The sequence below is a fragment of the Phyllopteryx taeniolatus genome, chromosome 19 (assembly GCF_024500385.1).
Source record: "Phyllopteryx taeniolatus isolate TA_2022b chromosome 19, UOR_Ptae_1.2, whole genome shotgun sequence".
Classification (NCBI taxonomy): Eukaryota; Metazoa; Chordata; class Actinopteri; order Syngnathiformes; family Syngnathidae; genus Phyllopteryx; species Phyllopteryx taeniolatus.
In genome coordinates this window covers 16,537,395-16,557,244 of record NC_084520.1, presented here as the reverse complement: position 1 = coordinate 16,557,244, position 19,850 = coordinate 16,537,395, and the positions used below count along the sequence as shown (strand labels likewise).

At 41.9% G+C, this 19,850-nt stretch overlaps 2 protein-coding genes across 5 annotated transcripts in view; one reads left to right on the top strand and one right to left on the bottom strand.

The window, feature by feature from the left end:
• The window catches only part of LOC133468910 (inhibitory synaptic factor 2A), a 31,176-nt gene extending 29,687 nt beyond the window's left edge, over window positions 1-1,489 (bottom strand). Inside the window, exon 1 of the mRNA XM_061755233.1 lies at window positions 766-1,489. The gene's annotated coding sequence lies outside the window, so the exon portion shown is untranslated. The remainder of the gene's footprint in view (window positions 1-765) is intronic.
• The window catches only part of dock1 (dedicator of cytokinesis 1), a 95,750-nt gene that overhangs the window by 58,637 nt on the left and 17,263 nt on the right, over window positions 1-19,850 (top strand). For all 4 annotated transcript variants that reach the window (XR_009785585.1, XM_061755229.1, XM_061755231.1 and 1 more), the window contains 6 exons: window positions 9,158-9,259; window positions 11,599-11,693; window positions 17,738-17,816; window positions 18,378-18,478; window positions 19,085-19,143; window positions 19,343-19,491. Coding sequence is in view for 3 of the 4 variants with exons in the window: in XM_061755229.1 (XP_061611213.1) it covers window positions 9,158-9,259; window positions 11,599-11,693; window positions 17,738-17,816; window positions 18,378-18,478; window positions 19,085-19,143; window positions 19,343-19,491 (585 nt within the window). In the remaining variant the exon portion in view is untranslated. The remainder of the gene's footprint in view (window positions 1-9,157; window positions 9,260-11,598; window positions 11,694-17,737; window positions 17,817-18,377; window positions 18,479-19,084; window positions 19,144-19,342; window positions 19,492-19,850) is intronic.

Here is a 19,850-nt window from a genome sequence, read left to right as displayed (position 1 = left end):
CGATGATGTTGCTTCGTAAGTCAGATAGTAGGGTGGTTGGTTTGCTTGTTGGTTGGTGGGTCTGGTGGTTTGGCATTTGATTGCTCAGTCACTTGGTTGGCGGTTACTTAATCATTCTTTGGTTAGTGTTTTGTTGGCTATTTGATTGGTAAATCAGTGAGTTAGTCGTTTGGTCTGACGCATGGTTCGTTCATTGTTTGATTTTTGTCAGTTGTTTTGTGGGTTGGTTACTTGGTCAGTCAGGTTACTTAAGGAGATTATGAAAAAAACCCAGCTGTGTTGGGTGTTCTCGGACGTAGCGCTGTATATACTGTACGGCGGCCGTCTGATAAAAGTGTCGCGAGCCTGATTGGGATGACCCTCGGCGCTAAGGTTGGGAAGAATTTCGATAGCTCAACTTCCTTTTTGCATGTTCACAAAGGAACGAATGGGAAGTTTTGCCACGAACATCAAGAGCTTCGGTCGTCATCCCCCCTGACCTTCACGTTAGGATTTGACTTCTTTTCTTAGCTATTCCACCCATCGCTGCGTTTGTTTTCTGCTTTTTCTCTCCGGGGTGAGCTGGAGTCTTTCCCAGCTGACACCCCGGACTGGTCGTCCGTCAATCAAGACACAGAGCGAGACAACATGGAGGAAACCAGAGTATTCGGCGTGAGCCCACGCAAACGCTGCAAATTTCTTTTTGACCGCGAGGCAGAGTCGGTCAGATCCCTACCGTACCGAGATTCTTGGACTAGACTTTTTTTTTCCTGATGAAAGACTCACCTCAGTCAGTCGTGCAGCACTGAGGAGAAATGATGATGTCCCGCTTGTGCCCCTTGCATGCCCGGCGATGGGCGGGGGAAAGGCTACGCCATGACAGAAGTTGGTAGGGCGGGCGGGCGTACGGCAGTCGGGAGTCGTCACCGCACATCGGCGTCCTGCGATACACCGTCCTCTAATCCCCCCCTCGACTCCCCTTTTTCCCGTCTGCGCGACGACGCCAGCAGGGGCTCCTGCTTGCTCTCCCGCACACACATGCATGCACACACACGAAACAGCAGCGTCCTCACGGGTAGAATATCCCCACGGCGCTTCCTCCGCCGCCGCCGTCGCAGCCGCCGCTGCTCCTCACGCTGTGGCTTTCTCCTCGTTTCTGCATGTGAGCGTCTGAGCGTGCGAGTTAGAGTGAGAGAGGTAGGCGAGATGAAGAGAGCAGAGGGAGGAGGGTGGGGGGAAAGTCAGACTTTAAGCTTTCGTCTCAGACGGCGATTCTCAAAGTGTGGTACGAGTGCCGCTAGTCGGACGCGGGGTCCGTCTAGTGGCACGCGAAAGAATCACTGCAGTACAGTTCACTTGTATTCAACTGCATTTGCCAATATATTTACATTTATTCTTTTCAGTGTTGTTTTTTTTTTAAACATTTATTTAGGTAAAAAAAAAAAATAATCAGGAATTTGTTGTTTTGGTAACAAAAGTTGAGTCAACCACCAAATATGACGTAAAGTGATTTTTTATTTTTTTTTGTTCTGTTCTCAGTATGAGTAATATGTAAGCTAGGGAAACTTTTTTTTTTTTTTTTTTTTTTTTTTTTTCTCCCAATTGTGCCAAGTTATCAAAACGTATTTTGTATAATTGTCAGTAAAAAATGATTTTTAGTTTTGTACTTCAGTCCATATTTTTCCTTAAGGCAGTTGAATCAGTATTACTTTACCATCTGTACCATCTTGTACTTCAGAAGCAGACTGTTAGTAGTTTTGCCACCAAATGTCAGCTTTTCACTTGATTGCTGCTTTTTCACCATCAAACGAAAAAGCGTGCTCCTGTAGACTCACATGCCAAGGTCATTTCTTCTTTCAACTTTTTTTTCCATTTGCACTTTACTTGCGCCACAGGAAATGCACCATTTTTGGCCGTGTATGTGATGTCAAACTAATTGCGCCAAGCTAGTTGGATGTTTTCGCCCAGGCCCTGAAGCCCATCACCCCCCCCCCCCCCCCCCCCCCCCGCCCCACCCCTCGTACTTTTGCAGGGAAGCCCTTCCAAGCCTTTGGTACCATGGTAATGAGTTGCAGCTCCCTTGAGAGCGTGGGTGCATGTGTCTGCGTGTGCATGTGTGTGGACTACAGTATGTGTGAGAGAGCGCAGAGGCTTCTCACATTTTAATCTTATCATATCATATTATAAAACAAGAAAAGGGGATCAATCTTTTGAGAGGTCCAAAAACCTCATTATTTCTTGGAATAACAAGTACCAAATCAATGCATATTTGCTCCAAAAAAAGAACTATGAGATAGGTCGCTATGTAAGGACAAAGCTCAAAGTGCACACGAATTCTGCATTATAGTGTGTTGTGTTGTGTGTGTGTGTGTGTATTGATTCAGCACTTGCTCTGGCTTTAGTTTGAGTAAAAGCGGTCCGGAGTGCAGAAAGAAACGCCTGCAAAACCTTCAAAATTGTAGAGTTGTTTGTCAGTTCACTGTTGGGGTTGCTTTGTTTCGTCATTGGTTCATTTGTTGTTGTTTTTTGTTGTCTCTTACCTCATTGGTTGGGCCGTCATTTTGTCAGTTCAGTAGTTTTTTTTGGGTTGGTTTGTTCATTCGTGCACTTGTTTTACACATTTCTATTTTGTTTTGTTATTTGTTTAGTTGGTTTGTTCGTTCATGGTTTTTGTTTTTTTCTCACGTTCCCAAAAAGTTTCAATAGGTTTCTTCTGATATGACCGTTGACAGCCCATCGCATCACCTTTATGGGTTTTTTTCAATGCCGAGCTACCTCGTTATTGATCCGAGCTGCAGCTTTGACTGAACTGGCCTCGGCTTTCCTCCAAGCGCTTGACCTTGGAGAACGTGGACGATAACCACTCGGGGTTAATGGCATGTTGTGTAGTAGACTGCGTTTGTCGGACCCAGGGAAAGGAAAAGCTTTGGCGTTTTCTTTTGTATGAGTTTGTGCTCAGCGATGTCCTTGTGTAAGCAAACTGTTTCTCAGCTGGGTAAACCACTGGAGTGACTCCTCTCTCTTCCACTATTGATTTCATTAGCTCAGGGCCAAGCCCTCGGGGACTCTTCTTCGATGTCCTTGTCGCCGTGCGTGCCTCGTGTATGCAGGGCTGTGAGGTCAAAGGAACCTCCATACTGCCCTGCTGCAAGGCCTGTTGGGATTGTAAATTGATTTATAGATCGCCTGCTTTGTAATTTACAGAGCTGCTAAAAATGTCATCGTATGCATTCGGATCAACTCCTGTCGACACCGTATTTCAGCAGCCCCGTGCTCTTCATATCGAACGCGCCCGCCCGAGATTTCCCCAGCCCGTCCATGCGCAGCACTTTTCAGCCCCCAGTGTCTGTATGGAGCGGAAACATGAGCTTAGAGAGCCGTTCGGCGCGTCGTAGACGGATCTCCCAGAAATCGGGGATCTCCGCTTTTATGACGCGACAAAATCTGTATGCGACATGCGTCTGCCTGCTCGTCTTCTGTAGCGTTGAGAGGCTAAAAATGTGTTTTGTGACCACCTTAGAATGCCGCTTGTTAATTGGTAATACTGGCTTCCACTGTCTGCGCTTTCTGGACAAATATCCATTTTCTGAAAAAGGTAGAAGGTTTTCATCTACTATATCAAAGGGAAACGAGGAACTAATGCTCAGTAGCTTTGGACACAAAGCGGCGTGGGCAGCGAGTCTCTTCTATATTAAACGTCACACTGGTCGCGGCTGGTAGGTTTCCACTTCTGCTACGATGTCAGATGCCGGCAAATTCCAAGGTCCGTCGTCCCATCCCGCATCAGTACCGTTGGCCCGCCGCATACCGAGCGACGAGACCGAACTCGACTGAACTGGACAATCACCAGCAAATTACAGTGCGTGCAAATTGTGTGTTAGCATTAAGCTACAGGACTTAAAGGCAAAGTTATGTGGTTGTTTTCTCATGCACAAGCCCCATGACTGTTGTTTGAACATAACAGCTTTTTAAAAGAGTTATAAATATAGCCAAAATATATTTTTAAAAAAAAGTCCTAAAATATACCCACTGAGATAGTGTCATGCGCCGTGATTGGCCAATCAGCTCTTCCCTAGCGTGACTTTCGTCCGTTCCTTTGTTAAACTTTGACTTGAATGTAATATTACGTCTTAGAAAAATACAACTTTATTCCCCCTAAGATAAGGACTTTTTATCCCGACAAAGTACCGCTTTCATCATGTGAAGAATTAACTTTTCTCTTGGGGGAAAAAAAAAGGACTTTATTCTAACATTACAACTTTCTCAATTTGTTATCGTAGTGTTATTTGTTTTATTTATTTAACTTTTATTTATCCAGGTAAGGTAATTGAGAACAAATTCTCATTTGCAATGCCGACCTAGATTACATGTACTATTGTTACATAGTTAAACAATACATTACATCATAGCACATGGGGGATAAAAGCTTCTAAATAGGCTAAAAACAGTGGAAGCGATCTTGAACAGACCCACACTCACTTTTGAAGCGATGAATGAGGTGCGTTTTATTTGTTGCAGTGTTCCAGTCGTTTGGGGCAGAAAATTGAAAAGATCGACCGAAAGTAGTGCAGACTTGAGGACCGAAGAGATTCAGAGTGTTGGTGGTGGTACGCATGGTGAGCGGAGCGTGAAGAAAGGGTGGCGTCTTGCTAATGATCGTTTTATGGATGGACCAGTGAATTTGTCAGTAGTAGTGAAGAAGACCTGACTACTTCTCAAAAATCAGCGTCCTTTTATTGCCTTTGGCCTTGAGGGCTACACATGGTGATTATATTTGGTTGTCATAAGGATGACGAGGGGGTCTTTGGAAAAATTTGCACACCTAAAAACCCCAAAAGTTTGAGAACTCTTGATTAAGAAGCTGATCATCGGGATGCTATAGCTAAGTGATCGGATTGGAATTGATTGGAAGCTTGAAGGACCCCCCCTCAACTGGTGTTTTCCATTGGCTTGTCTACCTTAATATGCTATTTGGAACCAATGTTTCTCATTGTTGATTTTTGTGTGTGTGTATCATTCCTGGCGCAAGCAGATCCATATCTTTTTGCGGGCGTTGGCTTCGGGAAGAAAACAAGTCCTCATCTTTCTTCCTGCTGCATTGTCAGTTTTGTCTACCTGAGAAGACTCCCTGGAGACCTGCGTACCGTTTCCCTGCAGGCGTAATTAAAGCCCTAAAAACAATGTTTTTTTGTTTTGTTTTGTTTTTTTCATGGGTCAAGTCAAACTTTTTTTTTTTTTTTTTTGTTGCCAAAGTGAGATGATTTCTCCTTTTTTTCATTTCTGCTAACAACCCACCTTATTTTACCCCCTCCAGCACGAGATGGCTATTGAGCCCCTCTGGATACGGTGATAAATGTCGGCATTGCTTTATTGTCGCTCGGTGGGAGAAATCAACTCGATAAACACTCTTGGGTTCTTTGATAGCTAAGTCAGTCGGTTGGTCGATTTGCTAGTCAGTTCGCTCCGTTAGTTGATTAGTCGGTTGGTTATTTGATTGGTAAGCCAGCTCATCGGTTTGTCAGTTACTCGGTTGATCTGTTTGCTGGTTAGCTGGTTGGTTAGCAAGTCAGTTAGTAGGTCAGGTGGTCGAGCTGTTGGTTGGTTGGTCATTTGATTTTTCAGTCAGTTTTGTGTTTGATCAGTTAGTCTGTTGCTTTGTTGTTTTGATCATGAAGTCCGTCGGTCGGTCGTTAGTTCTTCTGTTGGCGGATGGATAATTGGTTCATTGTTTGTTTGGTTAGTAAATCAGTTCGTTGATTGTTAGTTGGTCGGTCGGTCTGTCATGTGGCTTGTTCATTATTTAATGATTTCAAAGGCAGTTTCTGGGCTTGTCAGTTGTTTAGTTACGCGAGTTGGCACGCTTATGTAAAAACACGGATGTGTCAGGGGCTTTTGGAGGTGGTCTTGTGTCGAAAGCGTATTGAGCCCGATTGAGATTCCTCTTGGTGATGAGGTCGGGAATCTGCGTGGCTCTCATGGGAAACAACTATCAAAGACTTGTTTGATGATGACAAGCTGTTGCGTCTTCATTTTCTTAACCTAATTATTAGATCCTAGGTATCTAGCCGGCATGAAGGGCAGGCAGTAATTCCCCGCGCATCGGCTTTATGAATAAATGCGACGCAAACTTCAAAGCCCCCTCGGCACTCTTGAACAGCAACAGGGTGTCTACCGCGTATCCTCTCCTCAGCAGGAAATCCATCTCTACGATAAGCACATGTAAAAGGCGCTAAGGCTCAATGCAGGACCTTGCCATAAGGCTTGAGCATAAGCCACTTAAGCTAACAGGCATTCACAGGCCAATCTTACTTTTGATTTTATGGCTGTTTTGTGCGGTCCGTGACTGTTTCGTCAGCGTCCAAACAAACCTAATTGCCGCTCGAGGCGCTTGGATCAGCTGGCAAATCCTGATGGCAAATTAAATGGAGGCGAGGGACCTGGCGAGCATGCTAGCGAGCGGCCCGAAACGCCGCTTTTCCGAGGGAAAGGCTGCCAAGAAAAAGTATCGCGACGCTGTCTCTGTGCCGCAATTAAGATCTAAACGCAGAACAGGAGCACATGTCGCGCCAGATGTTCCGCCGTTGTGTGCGGAATAGAGATGTGAGGTGTGACGCCGAATATTCCAGGGATGCTGCTGTGCATTCTCAGCATGGATGGATAAGACGGGCCCGAGGGCTCGTCTATCTGCTTTTACTTCAGCGACAGAGCTTCTCGAAGACCTTACTTTATTTGCCTTTTTATGGACGCACAATGGATGGGCACAAATGAGATAAATTAGCCACGAGATGGGAGGCGTTGGTCAAAATAAAAGATTGCTTCTTCGAAGGTACGTAGATGACAAGGAGATCCATTCCTTAACCCTAACCTTCACAATTTCAGTTTTGAAATTCCAGACGCACTGAAAAATCCAGACCGGTGATTCTCAGTGTGGTTGTCCCTCTAGTGGTAGGACAAAGGATCACTGAAGTAAACATTCAAACTGTGCATACTGCTAAAGCGGGAACAACTTTTTTTTTGTACAGTTCAGTTGAAAGTACATTTGCATTTATTTATTTATTTATTATTATATATTTTTTTTTTAAGAAGTTTGTGTTCAAACATTTACTTAGGTACGATTTTTATTGAACTTACTGCATGTGTAATACATTTTAATTGAATCATTGTTTAAGAACAGATTTTATATTATTTTATTATTTCTGATTATTCATGTTAAAACTTTGCATAATGTTACAGTGACCTGCAATAATATTAAATATACTTTTAAGGAATGACGCTAGTCTCTCTTACCCTTGTTTCTTTTTTAACAGTTTTACGTCTGTTTTTTTTATTGTAAAGTTGTAGGAGGAAGTAAAAATAATAAGCTGAATGATTGGCCAAAATTACAGCGATTTAGAGTTTTGTGCTTATGGTAAGTTTTGGAACACCAAGAGTGGAGCAACACATGCAGACACACACAATAACAATACTCAAATATTTCCCAAAACATGCATGGTACGTTATTGAAGACTTTAAATTGCCCATAGGTGTGAATGTGATTGTGGATAATTGTTTGTCTATATGTGCCCTGCCATTGGCTGGTGACCTGTTCAGGGTGTACCCTGCCTCTTGCCCAGACTTAGCTGAGATAGGCGCCAGCACACCCGCGACCCTAATAAGGATAAGCAGTACAGAAAATGGAGGAATGGATGGAGAGACATATATTTATCCTTTGTGAAAAATCACAAATATTAGTTGTGAAACACTTCTTCGTTTGTCTCTGTCTGTATTATACTGCCCCCAGGTGGCCAAGGTGCACACACCAGAAAGAGCAGCACAATGTCCACTAAATTGAAGAAAAAAATGTGGCAAAAATGTATTCATTCACATTGTATTTATTTTTTGAGGTACGATTGCGGTCACAGAATGAATTCTCAGAGCACCACTGAATTATGATGAATATGATTATTATTTTTTATACATATCTGAGACCTCCAAACTGTTTAGTTTTTGTTTGAGGCGCCGGGATGTGAACGCTGGTGCTGCGTGGCTGCAAAAGGTTTTGGCAAAGATGTTACCTGAGCTGCGCGCGCAATCCACTTTATCACACGCGGCTCATCTTGATCACGCTGTCGGTTTTAATTACGCATTCTTATCTGTGCTTAAGGTCTTTTGATTGTCTCCATGAAACTCTCTCCCTCTCTCCAGTAATACAAATCATGCAAATTATTATTCAGATGTGTTTCTAATTGCCAGCCACATCATTTGTGGCCTATTTAAAAACTCTTAAGCGATCCCAGGGATATTGTGTCATTCAGTTTTTCTTTTGTTTTCCAAGCCATATTGGCAAAGTTAAATGAACTAAATTTTTAAAAAATGTCCAGAATTAGCATGTGTGCGTTTTAAATGAGCCAAAAATGGCAAAAGCGACACAAAAAGAGACACACAGAGCCATTAAAAAAAAACGTATGTTCCCCCTTCTCAAAATAAATAAAATCACACTTTATATATGTATATAAAAAAAAGAATTTAAGAAGGGGGCAAACACTTTTTCATCCATCCATCCATGTGCAGGCTTTCAATTCTTAATTTTGTTTACATTTGTCCACTAGGTGGTGTTAATTTTCCCACATTCAATTTCACACTTCATGACTTTCTGCAAGGGTCCGTCGCGACTGAAATGATAATTGTCTTTGAAGTTCAACCGCACTTCAATAAAGGTTTAAGAAATATTATCAAGAAGCAGGGTGGATAGTTACAGGACATCAGAGTATAGTTCCAACTCTGCTGTTCTTTTATCACTCTCTTGATTGCCGATTCAAAATGATTCACATTTTAAAGCTCTGTAATCCGTCCGTTGTTTTTGAAGTTCTGACAAAAAAAAAAAAAAACGACCTGTGCAAATTGAAGCATTGCCTTCGGGACGCCCGGCACGTGACGGGCATCCGAACACCTCCCCTCCGGTCAGCCGCCTATCTACGCGCTGCAGCGTCGCTAACCTGAGCCAGCTAAGGTGGCCCCCGAGGGACATCGCAGGCTTTTGCTATCGGCCGAGAGAAGGGGAGGCCGGCGGGTTAATGAGATCGGGCACAGTGCGGGAAGGAGGCGAGGGGTCCCCCGCTTCCAAACTCCCATCCAATCGAGTCTGCCAGTACCATCGGAATGCTCTCACTTTCCACTTCTGCTTCATGTTGTTCTGCAGGGGAGCTTCGTGGCTAGCATGACCGCCACGCTGAGGCAGATGGACGACTATCACTACGCACATCTCATCAACACCTTCGGCAAAATAAGGAGCGACGTGGTGGTGAGTGCCAATCGGATGACTTTCTTCAACGCTCCCATTATTATTATTATTATTATTATTATATCCCGAAATTACTTTCCCCAAACAGCAGTAAAATATTTCTTCAGTATGCCTGACCACTAACAAAATTGTCTGTTATATTTCATGAATTAAATGTTTACATTTTGTACTTTTTTTTTAGTACAAAGAGATGCATAAAATAAACATTATACAAAGATAATTACACATTGCGTGTTTAAAACAACCACCTAACTTTGCTTTAGAGTCCGCGAGCTCAATGCTAACATAATACGAAACGGTATAGGTAAAGCAATGGATATTTGAACACAAACGGTGGAGCAACGCATGTAGACAGCTCATAAAACAATATTCATTTAATCTTTGTACTCAGCGAAGAACGACTAATATTACTTACTTAGGAACTGGGACCATCACCATGTGCTGTATGTATGTCTGTATTATACTGCCTCCAGGTGGCTGAGGCGCACACACCAGAAGGAGCAACGCAATGTCCAGTGAATTGAAGAAAACAAATGTGGCAAAAACTGTTAAATTCTTTACATTCCCTTTTAATTTAGTCATTATTGTATTTTTGAGTGTTTTTAGTTACAAGCATGGTCACGGAACAAATTAAACTCTTATCTCAAGGTGCCGCTAGATTTGGAATAAATAAAATACAACATTATATGTAATGTAATTTTTAAATTCTTTAAAAAAAAAAAAAAAAAAAACTGAAAGATTGTATTGCTAATTTCACCCAGTTTAAACAAATCCATCTTTTAAAAGCTTTTAAAAAAAAATTAAAACCATTCCAGAAATGTACATATCAAATATAAATTAGATTTTGGGTGATTTTAATCCGTTAAATAACACCAAATATATTTCAAGCAATAATCTTTTTGAATGGTTTTCAATGGGATTTCAATTTTTCTGTGATTCTCCTGTCAAATTGCATTTCTGTTGGTCGCAGTGTAATCAGCACACTGAGCCTCACCTACTTGCGCAGCGGAACTTGAGCAAACTCTGCGACCTTGACTGTTTTCTCCTGCGAGGCCACAGTGAGGCGGTTGGCAAGACAAACAATCACTTTGCACAGATTGATCGCTCCTCTCGCAGCCATAGCTGCATTTCAAAGCCGTCTGCAGCTCACAGGAGTTTTTTTTTTTTTTTTTTTTTCCTCTCTCTCTTCCCCCCCCCTCTTCTTCTTCCTCCCAAACACCCGACCTCAAATCCCTCAAAGATGCACCCCAGACGTTACCACTTTGAAATTGCTTGCCTTCTTTTGTCCTCGTTATCCTTGGGCCAAATGGCTATTTTGAGGGCTTTCCCAGACTGACTATTTTTTTCAAAAACATTCGCATAGGAGCATGAAATTCCGTAGGCATGTCCATCGTGAATAGAATCACAAAAAAAGGCTCAAGATGCCATGCCTGAAAAGACGCAGAAGGTCTGCCATTAAGGTTTGAAGGAGCCAATTTGGGGTCATTTTCCAGGGGTTATTTTAAAACTCCTCGTCCAAATGTTGTCTGATCGCTACCAATTGTGAACCACTAATACTAGACAGATGGGTGACACTAAATTGCCAACCATTTTAGTTCTTGTCATTACGTGTGGGCGGAGCATGGCGCCAAAATTTGGTGTGCGATGAACAGATGAAAATTCAGCATCGCTTTGGATTTGAGTTCAGCACAGCGTTTAAGTAGAAGATAAAGATTAGGTCGTGAAGCTCAACTTGCGAGAAATGCCAACACGTTGGAAGTCTGACAAGTTTAAGCACGTCGCACTTGAACACAGTATGTATATGTATAGTGAAAGCGGAGTATGTGTCGTAGTAGACCGTGTGTGTCGTGACAGTTAGAAAAGATGACACAGTTGATGGCGTCAACTCAAGTACGCGTCATTTACGGCGCACTTTGTAGCTGTAAATCTATGAATGAATTACTACTTTGCCAGTCTTGTCTTTGGTATTTTATAGTTTGAGGTGTCACAAGAACAAAACATATTCGGGTCAAAGTCACTGCTTGACGTCATGTTTCTTTTCACGAAAAGCTCGTTTTTCTCTGAAACTGGCGTTTTTGGTGAAACCAACTCATGTTCCACTGCTGATGACTGAAGAAGGGAAAAAGCTAGAAACACCTTTTTTTGGGTATGGTGAAAGATGAGTGTACGCTTTCTTTTGGTGCTTGCAGAACGCATTGTGTGTGTGTGTGTGTGTGTGTATGTGTGTGTGTCTGGAAAGATCAAGTCAAAATGGCTGACAATCTGGCAGCGAATGAGTTCAAAGCCAAATCTTAAGTCGACCTGATCACTCCAAATTGTGGTGCAACTTTCTTTTGCAGGACTTCCTCATGGAAACCTTCATCATGTTTAAAGACCTCATCGGGAAGAACGTCTACCCCTCAGACTGGGTCATAATGAACATGATGCAAAACAAGTAAGTGGCACGCCGCTGTGGCTTTTAGAGTCCCAACGCTGACGTTGCTAAGGAACAGCAGTCAAAAGTGGGTTAGCATAGCTGCACGTTGTTCTCCTCCCTCCCCCGATATTCCGCCATGCAAATAGTATCAACACGAGACCTCGGCGGCAATCAGATGATCAGCCAGTAAACAATCGCATGAATTATAAATGCTAATCTCTCAATGTTAGTCCCGGCGTCTTTTCTTACTTGGCTGCTTGTCGTCTTTTTATTCACGCCAACCTGGCGCGGTGCCACCGTGGTTGAAATATTTAAAAAAGGCGTGTGGTTTATTCAAGAGTTGCTTGTCACATGAAGTTAGAACAAGTAGTTAATGTCACTGTAAAGCGAATATAAATGTCTCGTAAATTTGACACAGCGTAGAGAAGCGGAATTTGGATGATTCAAAAAAAAAAAAAAAAAAATGGTCACGTTTATAAAATGAGGCTTCAAAAACATGAAAAATCAAACCATTCTCGCCACTCTCAGACGCTGTGGCCAGGTCTGCTGAATGTGCAGAAACCGAAAGCTCAACCGTCAGTCGAGTACCACTGCTACCACCTGGAAAAATGGATACCACCTCGTCTATGCCTAAACATAACCATGTCTGAGCTGTGAAAATATCCTCCTTTGGCTGGAATATATTCCACCAGGTTGCCACAGTGCTTTTCCACGCCACGACAACGAGGCGCTCTAAAGCGGGCGTGCCCGCTCGAGGCCCCCATCGACATCGGACACTTTTTTTTGTTGTTGTTGTTTGTTTGGGCGGAAAGTGGCATCAAAGCTTGATGACTCGCCGTCAAACCCAAATCTCTAATAGCGCAGCTCTACAAGGTCAGAGCTTGACTTTACAGCTCACGCGTGATGGAAACTCATAAGCGTGCGTACACGTGCAAATGTACTTTCTCGCTCAGGATTCGCTCCCTGTTCAATACCCGAGCTACAACGCAGCGTTAGCCGCCACGCTTTGTGCGAAGTTACCTCTCGTCTTCATTAGCCGTCCGAGTGTCCCTTCGGTAACCTCGTGTCTTTGTTGGTTCTTGAGCTTAATTAGCACACGTTGGCTTAAGCGTCCTCACAGGGACGGGAAGAAGATTGCGCAACCTTTTTTGTTTTCCTGTTAACTTTGTAAGACAACAGTCGTGCTTCCGTTTTGTCCAGTCGGTGAAATGTTTTGCCTCTCAGACCACTTTGATAGTTAAAGTTGCTGTGCCTCTTTGTTGCTGCTGATGTGCCAAAATCACTTAGCTTACAGTAAGTCGTCCTCATCCTCATCTTCCTCCTTTGTCCTCCACTATGTTCTCATCGCTGCTGCAGCTCCATTCGCAGATTGAGGTAAAATTAGAATAATGAGCGGTGTTTAACACCGTTCAATTGCAATATTGCCAGGTTTTGCTCAACAAAAACATTTGAGCTAAATGCCACTTAATCAAGACATTTGGCAAAAATATTTACCTTTCGCATCACTTCTGAGGGAACACGAGCACCCGGACCCCGACAGTCTGCTAAAGAGCCTTGAGAGTTAGATTTTGTGATAAAGAACACTGCAACCCCAATTCATCGAGAAGTCCTTCAACTTTTCAAACTTCACTTAGTAGCAAAGCATTTGGTAGCCAAAACCACATACCAGCAAAGAGACAGGACGGATGAAAATTCAGCGCGAGGCCAGTTTTACTTTCAATCAACCTTTGTAGAGTCATTTTCCCCTTCAAAAACACATTTGTTGTTGTTTTTTTCCCCCCCGATTGCTTCCAAATCTGAACCACGTCATCGCTGTCGGGCGAAGTGTGTCAGATCGCTACCAAATTTGTTCACGTATACGAGACGAATGGGTGAGGCCTAAATTGCGAGGAATCTTTTTGTGGTTGTGTTCGCGGAGCACGGCGGCAAAGTTCGAGACAATCATTGTCACATAAGCGCGAGAGTCGCAATGCAAGCTTGTCATGGCTAACTGGCTGGCGCATTCATCATGTGTCTGAAATGGAGCTAATCGCCTTAATAAATTGATCTGATAACCAAGCCTTGTGACCTTCCCGTTATCTTTTAGCACACAACTTTCTTCCCAGCCAGCGCACGCGCGATGCCCGTAGATGGGCATCGTTATCCAGGATACTCTCTGAACTCAATTAGCAAGTATGATGTGTTGATAAATGTTCATTAGCATGCGTCGCTGCAAGGCGGTGGAAGGCGGTTGTGGGGGCAAGGGGCGCCATGCGAAGGCAGCCCGACATACATTGAGGATTCAAAATGGCGGGCATCCATCAGCGATAATGAGGTGATTTCTCCGACGGCGGCACATTGATTGAGTGTATTTATCATAATGACGACGTGCGTGTGTGTGTGTACTGTATCCAAATGACTCTTAATGACGAGGTGCGGCTCTGAAGCACCAAATGTTCGTTGCGACACGGGGATTATTAGTCGTAGTGTTACCTTGGCAACCGTGACGACTTGCGCTGCATCTTGGCATCGGAGCACGGCGGCGAAGTTTGATGTCTCGCCGCGGAAAAATCGAACTCTAATAACACAACTTCACAAGGTCGGATTTTCATGTTGAAGGTTGTGTATGGCTGAAGAAGTTGGACCAAAGCTGCGTTACAATGTTCAATAAATCAACCGGAGGTTCCTTCAAACTGCCTTCCCAACAGCCCTTTGGAGCGTTTCAGTCACGGTGAGGGCAGAGTGTATTCTATTTTTGTCCGCCTCATTAGTTTTTTTTTTTCTTCTTCACGCTTTTAATTAATGGCAGATGTGCTCACGGAGGAACTGTCCTGTCTTCTTTTTTTTCCCGCCCTTAAAGCCAATTACATGTCCGCACTCGGGCAGATTCCTGCCTTCACGGCGAGGGAAATATACCTTCTCCTCCTATGTTTCACATTGAATGAATATTTCATTTTTTTTTATACTCACGTTCAAAACTCCCAACTCCAAATTGATAAGACTTTAGCGATTCCAATTCTATTATCAATTCTCATTGATTTTCATTAGGCGGGGGAAATTAAGTAATACAGACGTTTGTTTGCTTTGCTTTAACTCTTGAATTCTTTAACTTTGGGCAGAAGATTCAGCACAGCCAATATACACTCATAACCTGTAATGTATCCTGGAGGAGGAGAACAGAAGGCGGCTTACTCCTAAAATATTTTGAAAATGATGTTTTTGCATTTTTAAGCCCGCCCGATCCAACTTTAAACATTGGAACTGAGAACAGTCAAAGGAGAGCTTGTAATTTTCATCATTCCTGACAGAAAATCAGATCTTTTTTTAATCTTACCAGTTTTTTTTCCACTGGATAAATTTCCCATGATATGTCACCTTGGCTATTAACATTTGGGAATATTTACACAGCTTCTTTTGAATACATCTTGATCCAAATCTAATTTAGACAGCCAACAAAGGATTGTTCTGTTAAAAGAACATGTTTGACCTGGTTTTGCGAAATACATTCAGCACGATTATTGAGCCCACATTTTCGAAACTGCCACCTCCGGAGAGGGTTGAGGGGGTCCTCCCCAGTGGCACATCCCAGAGAGGTGAGTGTCAGAGTGGCCTCTGCCAACTGCGAGCCCCCCAACTGCCCCCATGACAGCCACTTCTCAACACTTGGATTTTTTTCCCCTCCTCGCTCTACCGTCATTCTTGCCGTGATGTGAGCCCGATCAGGGCCAAGAACGAGGAGCTTTAAGCGGCCTCGCCGGCGACCGAGCCCGGTCAACGCGTTGTTTTTTTTTTTCTCTCTCTCCTCATGCTTTCCCGACTGCTGCGTTGGAAAAATCACACCTGAGAACGAAGCGCTCAAAGCAGCCAAGACCGGTCAAAGCGCTGTTTTGTTTTTTTCTGTGAGGAATTGATAAGTGGAATCGCCAGACAAGTAAACAAACAATTCCTAGGAATGAAATCCCTGGGAACTGGTTCTTAAAGGAAGGCAACCATAATCTGTTTAGAGAAAAGTCTCAAATTTAGTTTGCTTTTGTCTATTCTCCTTCGCTAAAAGCACCTTAAATATCCCATTTGAATATTTCCCCACTGGCTGGGTGCAGCCAGTAAAAAGCCATTTTGTCATTAGCCCCACTTTTAAGTATATCAGCTACTGTATATTGGCATGTGCACGGTGGCAGAAAATTGAGTGAGGCGTGCGCACAGGATGGTGACAAAAGTCTTGAGCGCTGAGCAGGGTGGGATTATTTTTTTCGTGACTCCCTCAAGCTAATCCCGAGGTGTTCCGTGACAGTTAACCTTTGCCCCCCTCACGATTAAGGTGACTCTTAATGTGTGGCACAGCGGCCCTGGATAGTGTTGAGGGAAGCGGGACATGAATCATGTATTGCGTCGGTATTGGCGTTTATTCCCGTTCAAGGTCAAGCTCAGTGAGCGGCGCCATGTGTTCGTAATGAGCCGACATGGCCGTGTGGTGTAAAGGCCTGCTTGAGATGGCGACCGCATATTTGAGGTTTGGCATTTGCAAATTGAGATTTTTTTTGCACTTACTTTACAGGTTGTCTAGAGACCCCGCTAAGCGTCTTGAAGTGACCTGCAATTCATGTTGGTATCGTCACCTCTTTGAGCACAGCTCACTCCTCTTTATTGGACGCTCGTGAAAAGCCTGACGGTCGACCTTGCTTCACCTCGCCGTCTTTCACGCGTCTTTCCCGTGGCCAAGCACCTGCCATAAAAGAATCCACTTTATTGAGGATGTTTTTCCTCCCGCTGAAGAGTTTTTTTATTTGGCAGGACAGGCCGAGGGTAAAAAAATAAAAATAAAAAAATAAAAGTCTCTCCCAGGCTTTTAAAAGCTCCGTGTTGCTGAAGTTATGAACTTTTAATTGCGGAACATCACAGCGGATTATCTTGTCAGACGGTGTTGGCGCGGCACGCTTTCTCCCGCCCCCCAGCCCTTCTGCTGCGCCGTCTGGACGACACGGGCTGCTCACTCACAACACTTCATTCGTTTATGCCAGAGGCGGTGGTGGGAGATATAATATGTAATAAAAATGACAGTGGTTAAAAAAAAAATCACATTAGAAATTGTCAAAAAAAAACAAAAAAAAAACTTGACAGTGGGGAAATTGTATGATTCATTTAAAAAGAAATAATCAAAAGTATAGTAATATAATAATATAATTAATATTATAAAAGTATAATGTCAATAGTAAAAAAAAAAAAAAAAAAAAAGATTAAATAAAAAATTACAATGGGGAATTTAAAAAGGGTTTATCATAACTAACAACAGTAAAAAAAAAAAAGTAAATGTGTTCTATAAAATTTGTCCTCATACTTTTATGAACGCGACATTAACCACTGTTTTAATCATTTTAAAATAAAGTAAAATTACTTGCACTTTTTGACTGTACAACGGATATAAAAATTACTACTAGAACTGCTGAACTTTATTTGGGGTTAATCAACTAACCTTTATTTTGGGTTAACATGAGTTTGAATGCGATTAGTTAACATGGGCATCTCCAGTTATATGATGCTCTGCACACATTTGCTACCGCATTATGTCACTTGTTTATTTTTACATGCCATCTCTAAAACATTTCCTTTGTACAGGTCAGAGGTCACAATCAATGTACCAATGGTATCAAACTGGAAAGGCTGGCAGTGAATGAGTTGGAAAAAAAAATGGAAATTATTCATCTTGGGCCCCTTTTTTTTTTTTTTTTAATATATCACATAATCTGGCATTTGAACAGGGGTGTGCAGACTTTTCATATCCGCTTTAACTGATTCGTGAACTGTCTTGTCAAGCGGACCGTTTGACTTTGGATGTGCTCAGCGGGGCGGAACCTGAGCATTTGAGTCCATTGGCATTTGCAAGGCGTGCGACTCTGAATCGCTGTTGGCTCTTTTGTTTTACAAGGCAAAGTAGTTTCTGCGTAAAGTGACCTTTTATGCCGCATAAAGGGGAACGAAATGCGATTGTAATAAGTATGTTTTTTGGATACTATTTTATTTGAAGGTGCACGCACTTATCAGATGTGAGTGCCAAACTCTTTTGGGCGTGTGTCTTATCTGTGCAGGGTCTTCCTGCGGGCCATTAATCAGTATGCGGCCGTGCTCAACAAGAAGTTTCTGGATCAGACCAACTTTGAGCTGCAGGTAAGAGATGAACATCCTCGATACCTTTATAATATATAGAATATTATATACAACAAAGCTGTATCATTTATTTTTCATTTTTTAGGAAAAACATATAAAATTACAAGATAAAAAGTCGTTAAGTTATGAGAAGTTGTAATATTACCAAAATATGATGTAGAATAAATATGTATAATTTGCTTTTTTTTTTTTTTTTTTTTTTTTATGACAAGGGAAAAAAAAATAAAAATACCAGATAAAAACTGATATCAACCATAATATAACATCTTAATAGTATTATGAGGAGAAAAAAAGTTGTAAAGTCATATTAGAAGAGTCACATTACATTTATAATATTTGACCAAAAAGTTGCTTTCATCACCTTAACGTCGACTACAAAATAAAATCTTAAGTCATTCAACCCCTGCTGAAGATGTTTTGTTTTTTTCCCCGTTAGTGGCACCTGTAAAGCTGTCAATGTGTGAATGGACACGAAAGCCCGATTTGCATGTTGTGACGCCGAATTGTGTTGTTGTAAAAGTCAACATTTCCCCTGCTTTCTTTCTTTTTTGTTGCGGTTAGCTGTGGAACAACTACTTCCACCTGGCCGTGGCCTTCCTCACGCAGGAGTCGCTGCAGCTGGAGAACTTCTCCAGCGACAAGCGGGCCAAAATCTGCCACAAGTGAGTGGACGAGGGCCATCGTACAGCTTGAAGCTTTTCAGCTCTTGTTTCACTTGGATTACTGCTGTAATGTTTTTTTGTTTTTATTTAGATTTTTTATTTTTATAAAAATGTTTCATTTATTTTACTTTTTAATTAAAAAATTGAACAGATTTTTGACATTTTTATCAAAAAATATTAACATTTATTAGTGCATGTTATTAGTAAAAAAAAAAATTTTTTAATGTTGCATATTACTTTGTTGCATATTACTTTGCATTCATTATTAATTATATTTACATGAATTCACATTTATACAAATGTAATTGTCCTTTTAAAAAACAATAATGTTCATGAATATTAACGTCAATATTCACATTAAAAATAAAAATGTGCTTATTAAATTATGCATATTAAATATTTTAAAATATTTTCATTAAATGTATTAAAATGTTAATACAAATAACAAATGAACTAAAAAAAAAATACAAATTGTGCCTTTAATTTCTTATATATATATATATATATATATATATATATATAAATAGTTTATATTAATGAGAATATTTTCTATAAAATAAATAAATGAACTTCTTTTTCACCTTTTTATCCCAATGATGCCTCCAGGTACCAGGACATGCGGCGGCAAATCGGTTTCGAGATCCGGGACATGTGGTACAATCTAGGTAATTTCAAAAACACAGTGTGTTGTTTTTTTTGTTTTTTTTCCTTATCGATCGGATTCCGAGCCAATAACTGCTGTCAAATGTGGAAAGTGTTCTTTTAATGGGCTTACTTTGTTGTGTCCAGAGAGACATAAGTGGGGGCCATTAGAATTTCTTTCCATTTAATTCAAATGATGTCCGTCCCCCCCACCCCAAAAAGGGCCCCACAAGATCAAATTCATCCCCGAGATGGTGGGCCCCATCCTGGAGATGACACTGGTCCCCGAGATCGAGTTGCGCAAGGCCACCATCGCCATCTTCTTTGACATGATGCAGTGCGAGTTCCACTTCACGTGCAGCTTCCAAAGGGTACGTCCACCACCTCCAACTTGACTTGCGACTGACCCAACTTACCAGTTTTACAGTGACGAGCCAGCATTCCATTATTGTTATTTATTTATTGATTGATTTTGCTTTATGTTGTAAAATTTGACTTACGTTTGAGCTTTTTTTTTTTTCTAACCCTCCCTCAGCATGTTGTGTCCAGTTTTGCAGATAGTGAACATTTAAAAAAAAAAAAAAAAAGAGGTCAGTCGTGCTTGCTTCGAGCTGTTTATTACCACTCCCAGTTTAACGTTACTGTAAAGTAAAACGTAAAAAAGTACATTTTGTGTATTTAAACAAACCACATATCATTGTCTTAGAAAGGACTACTAGCTTCATGCTAA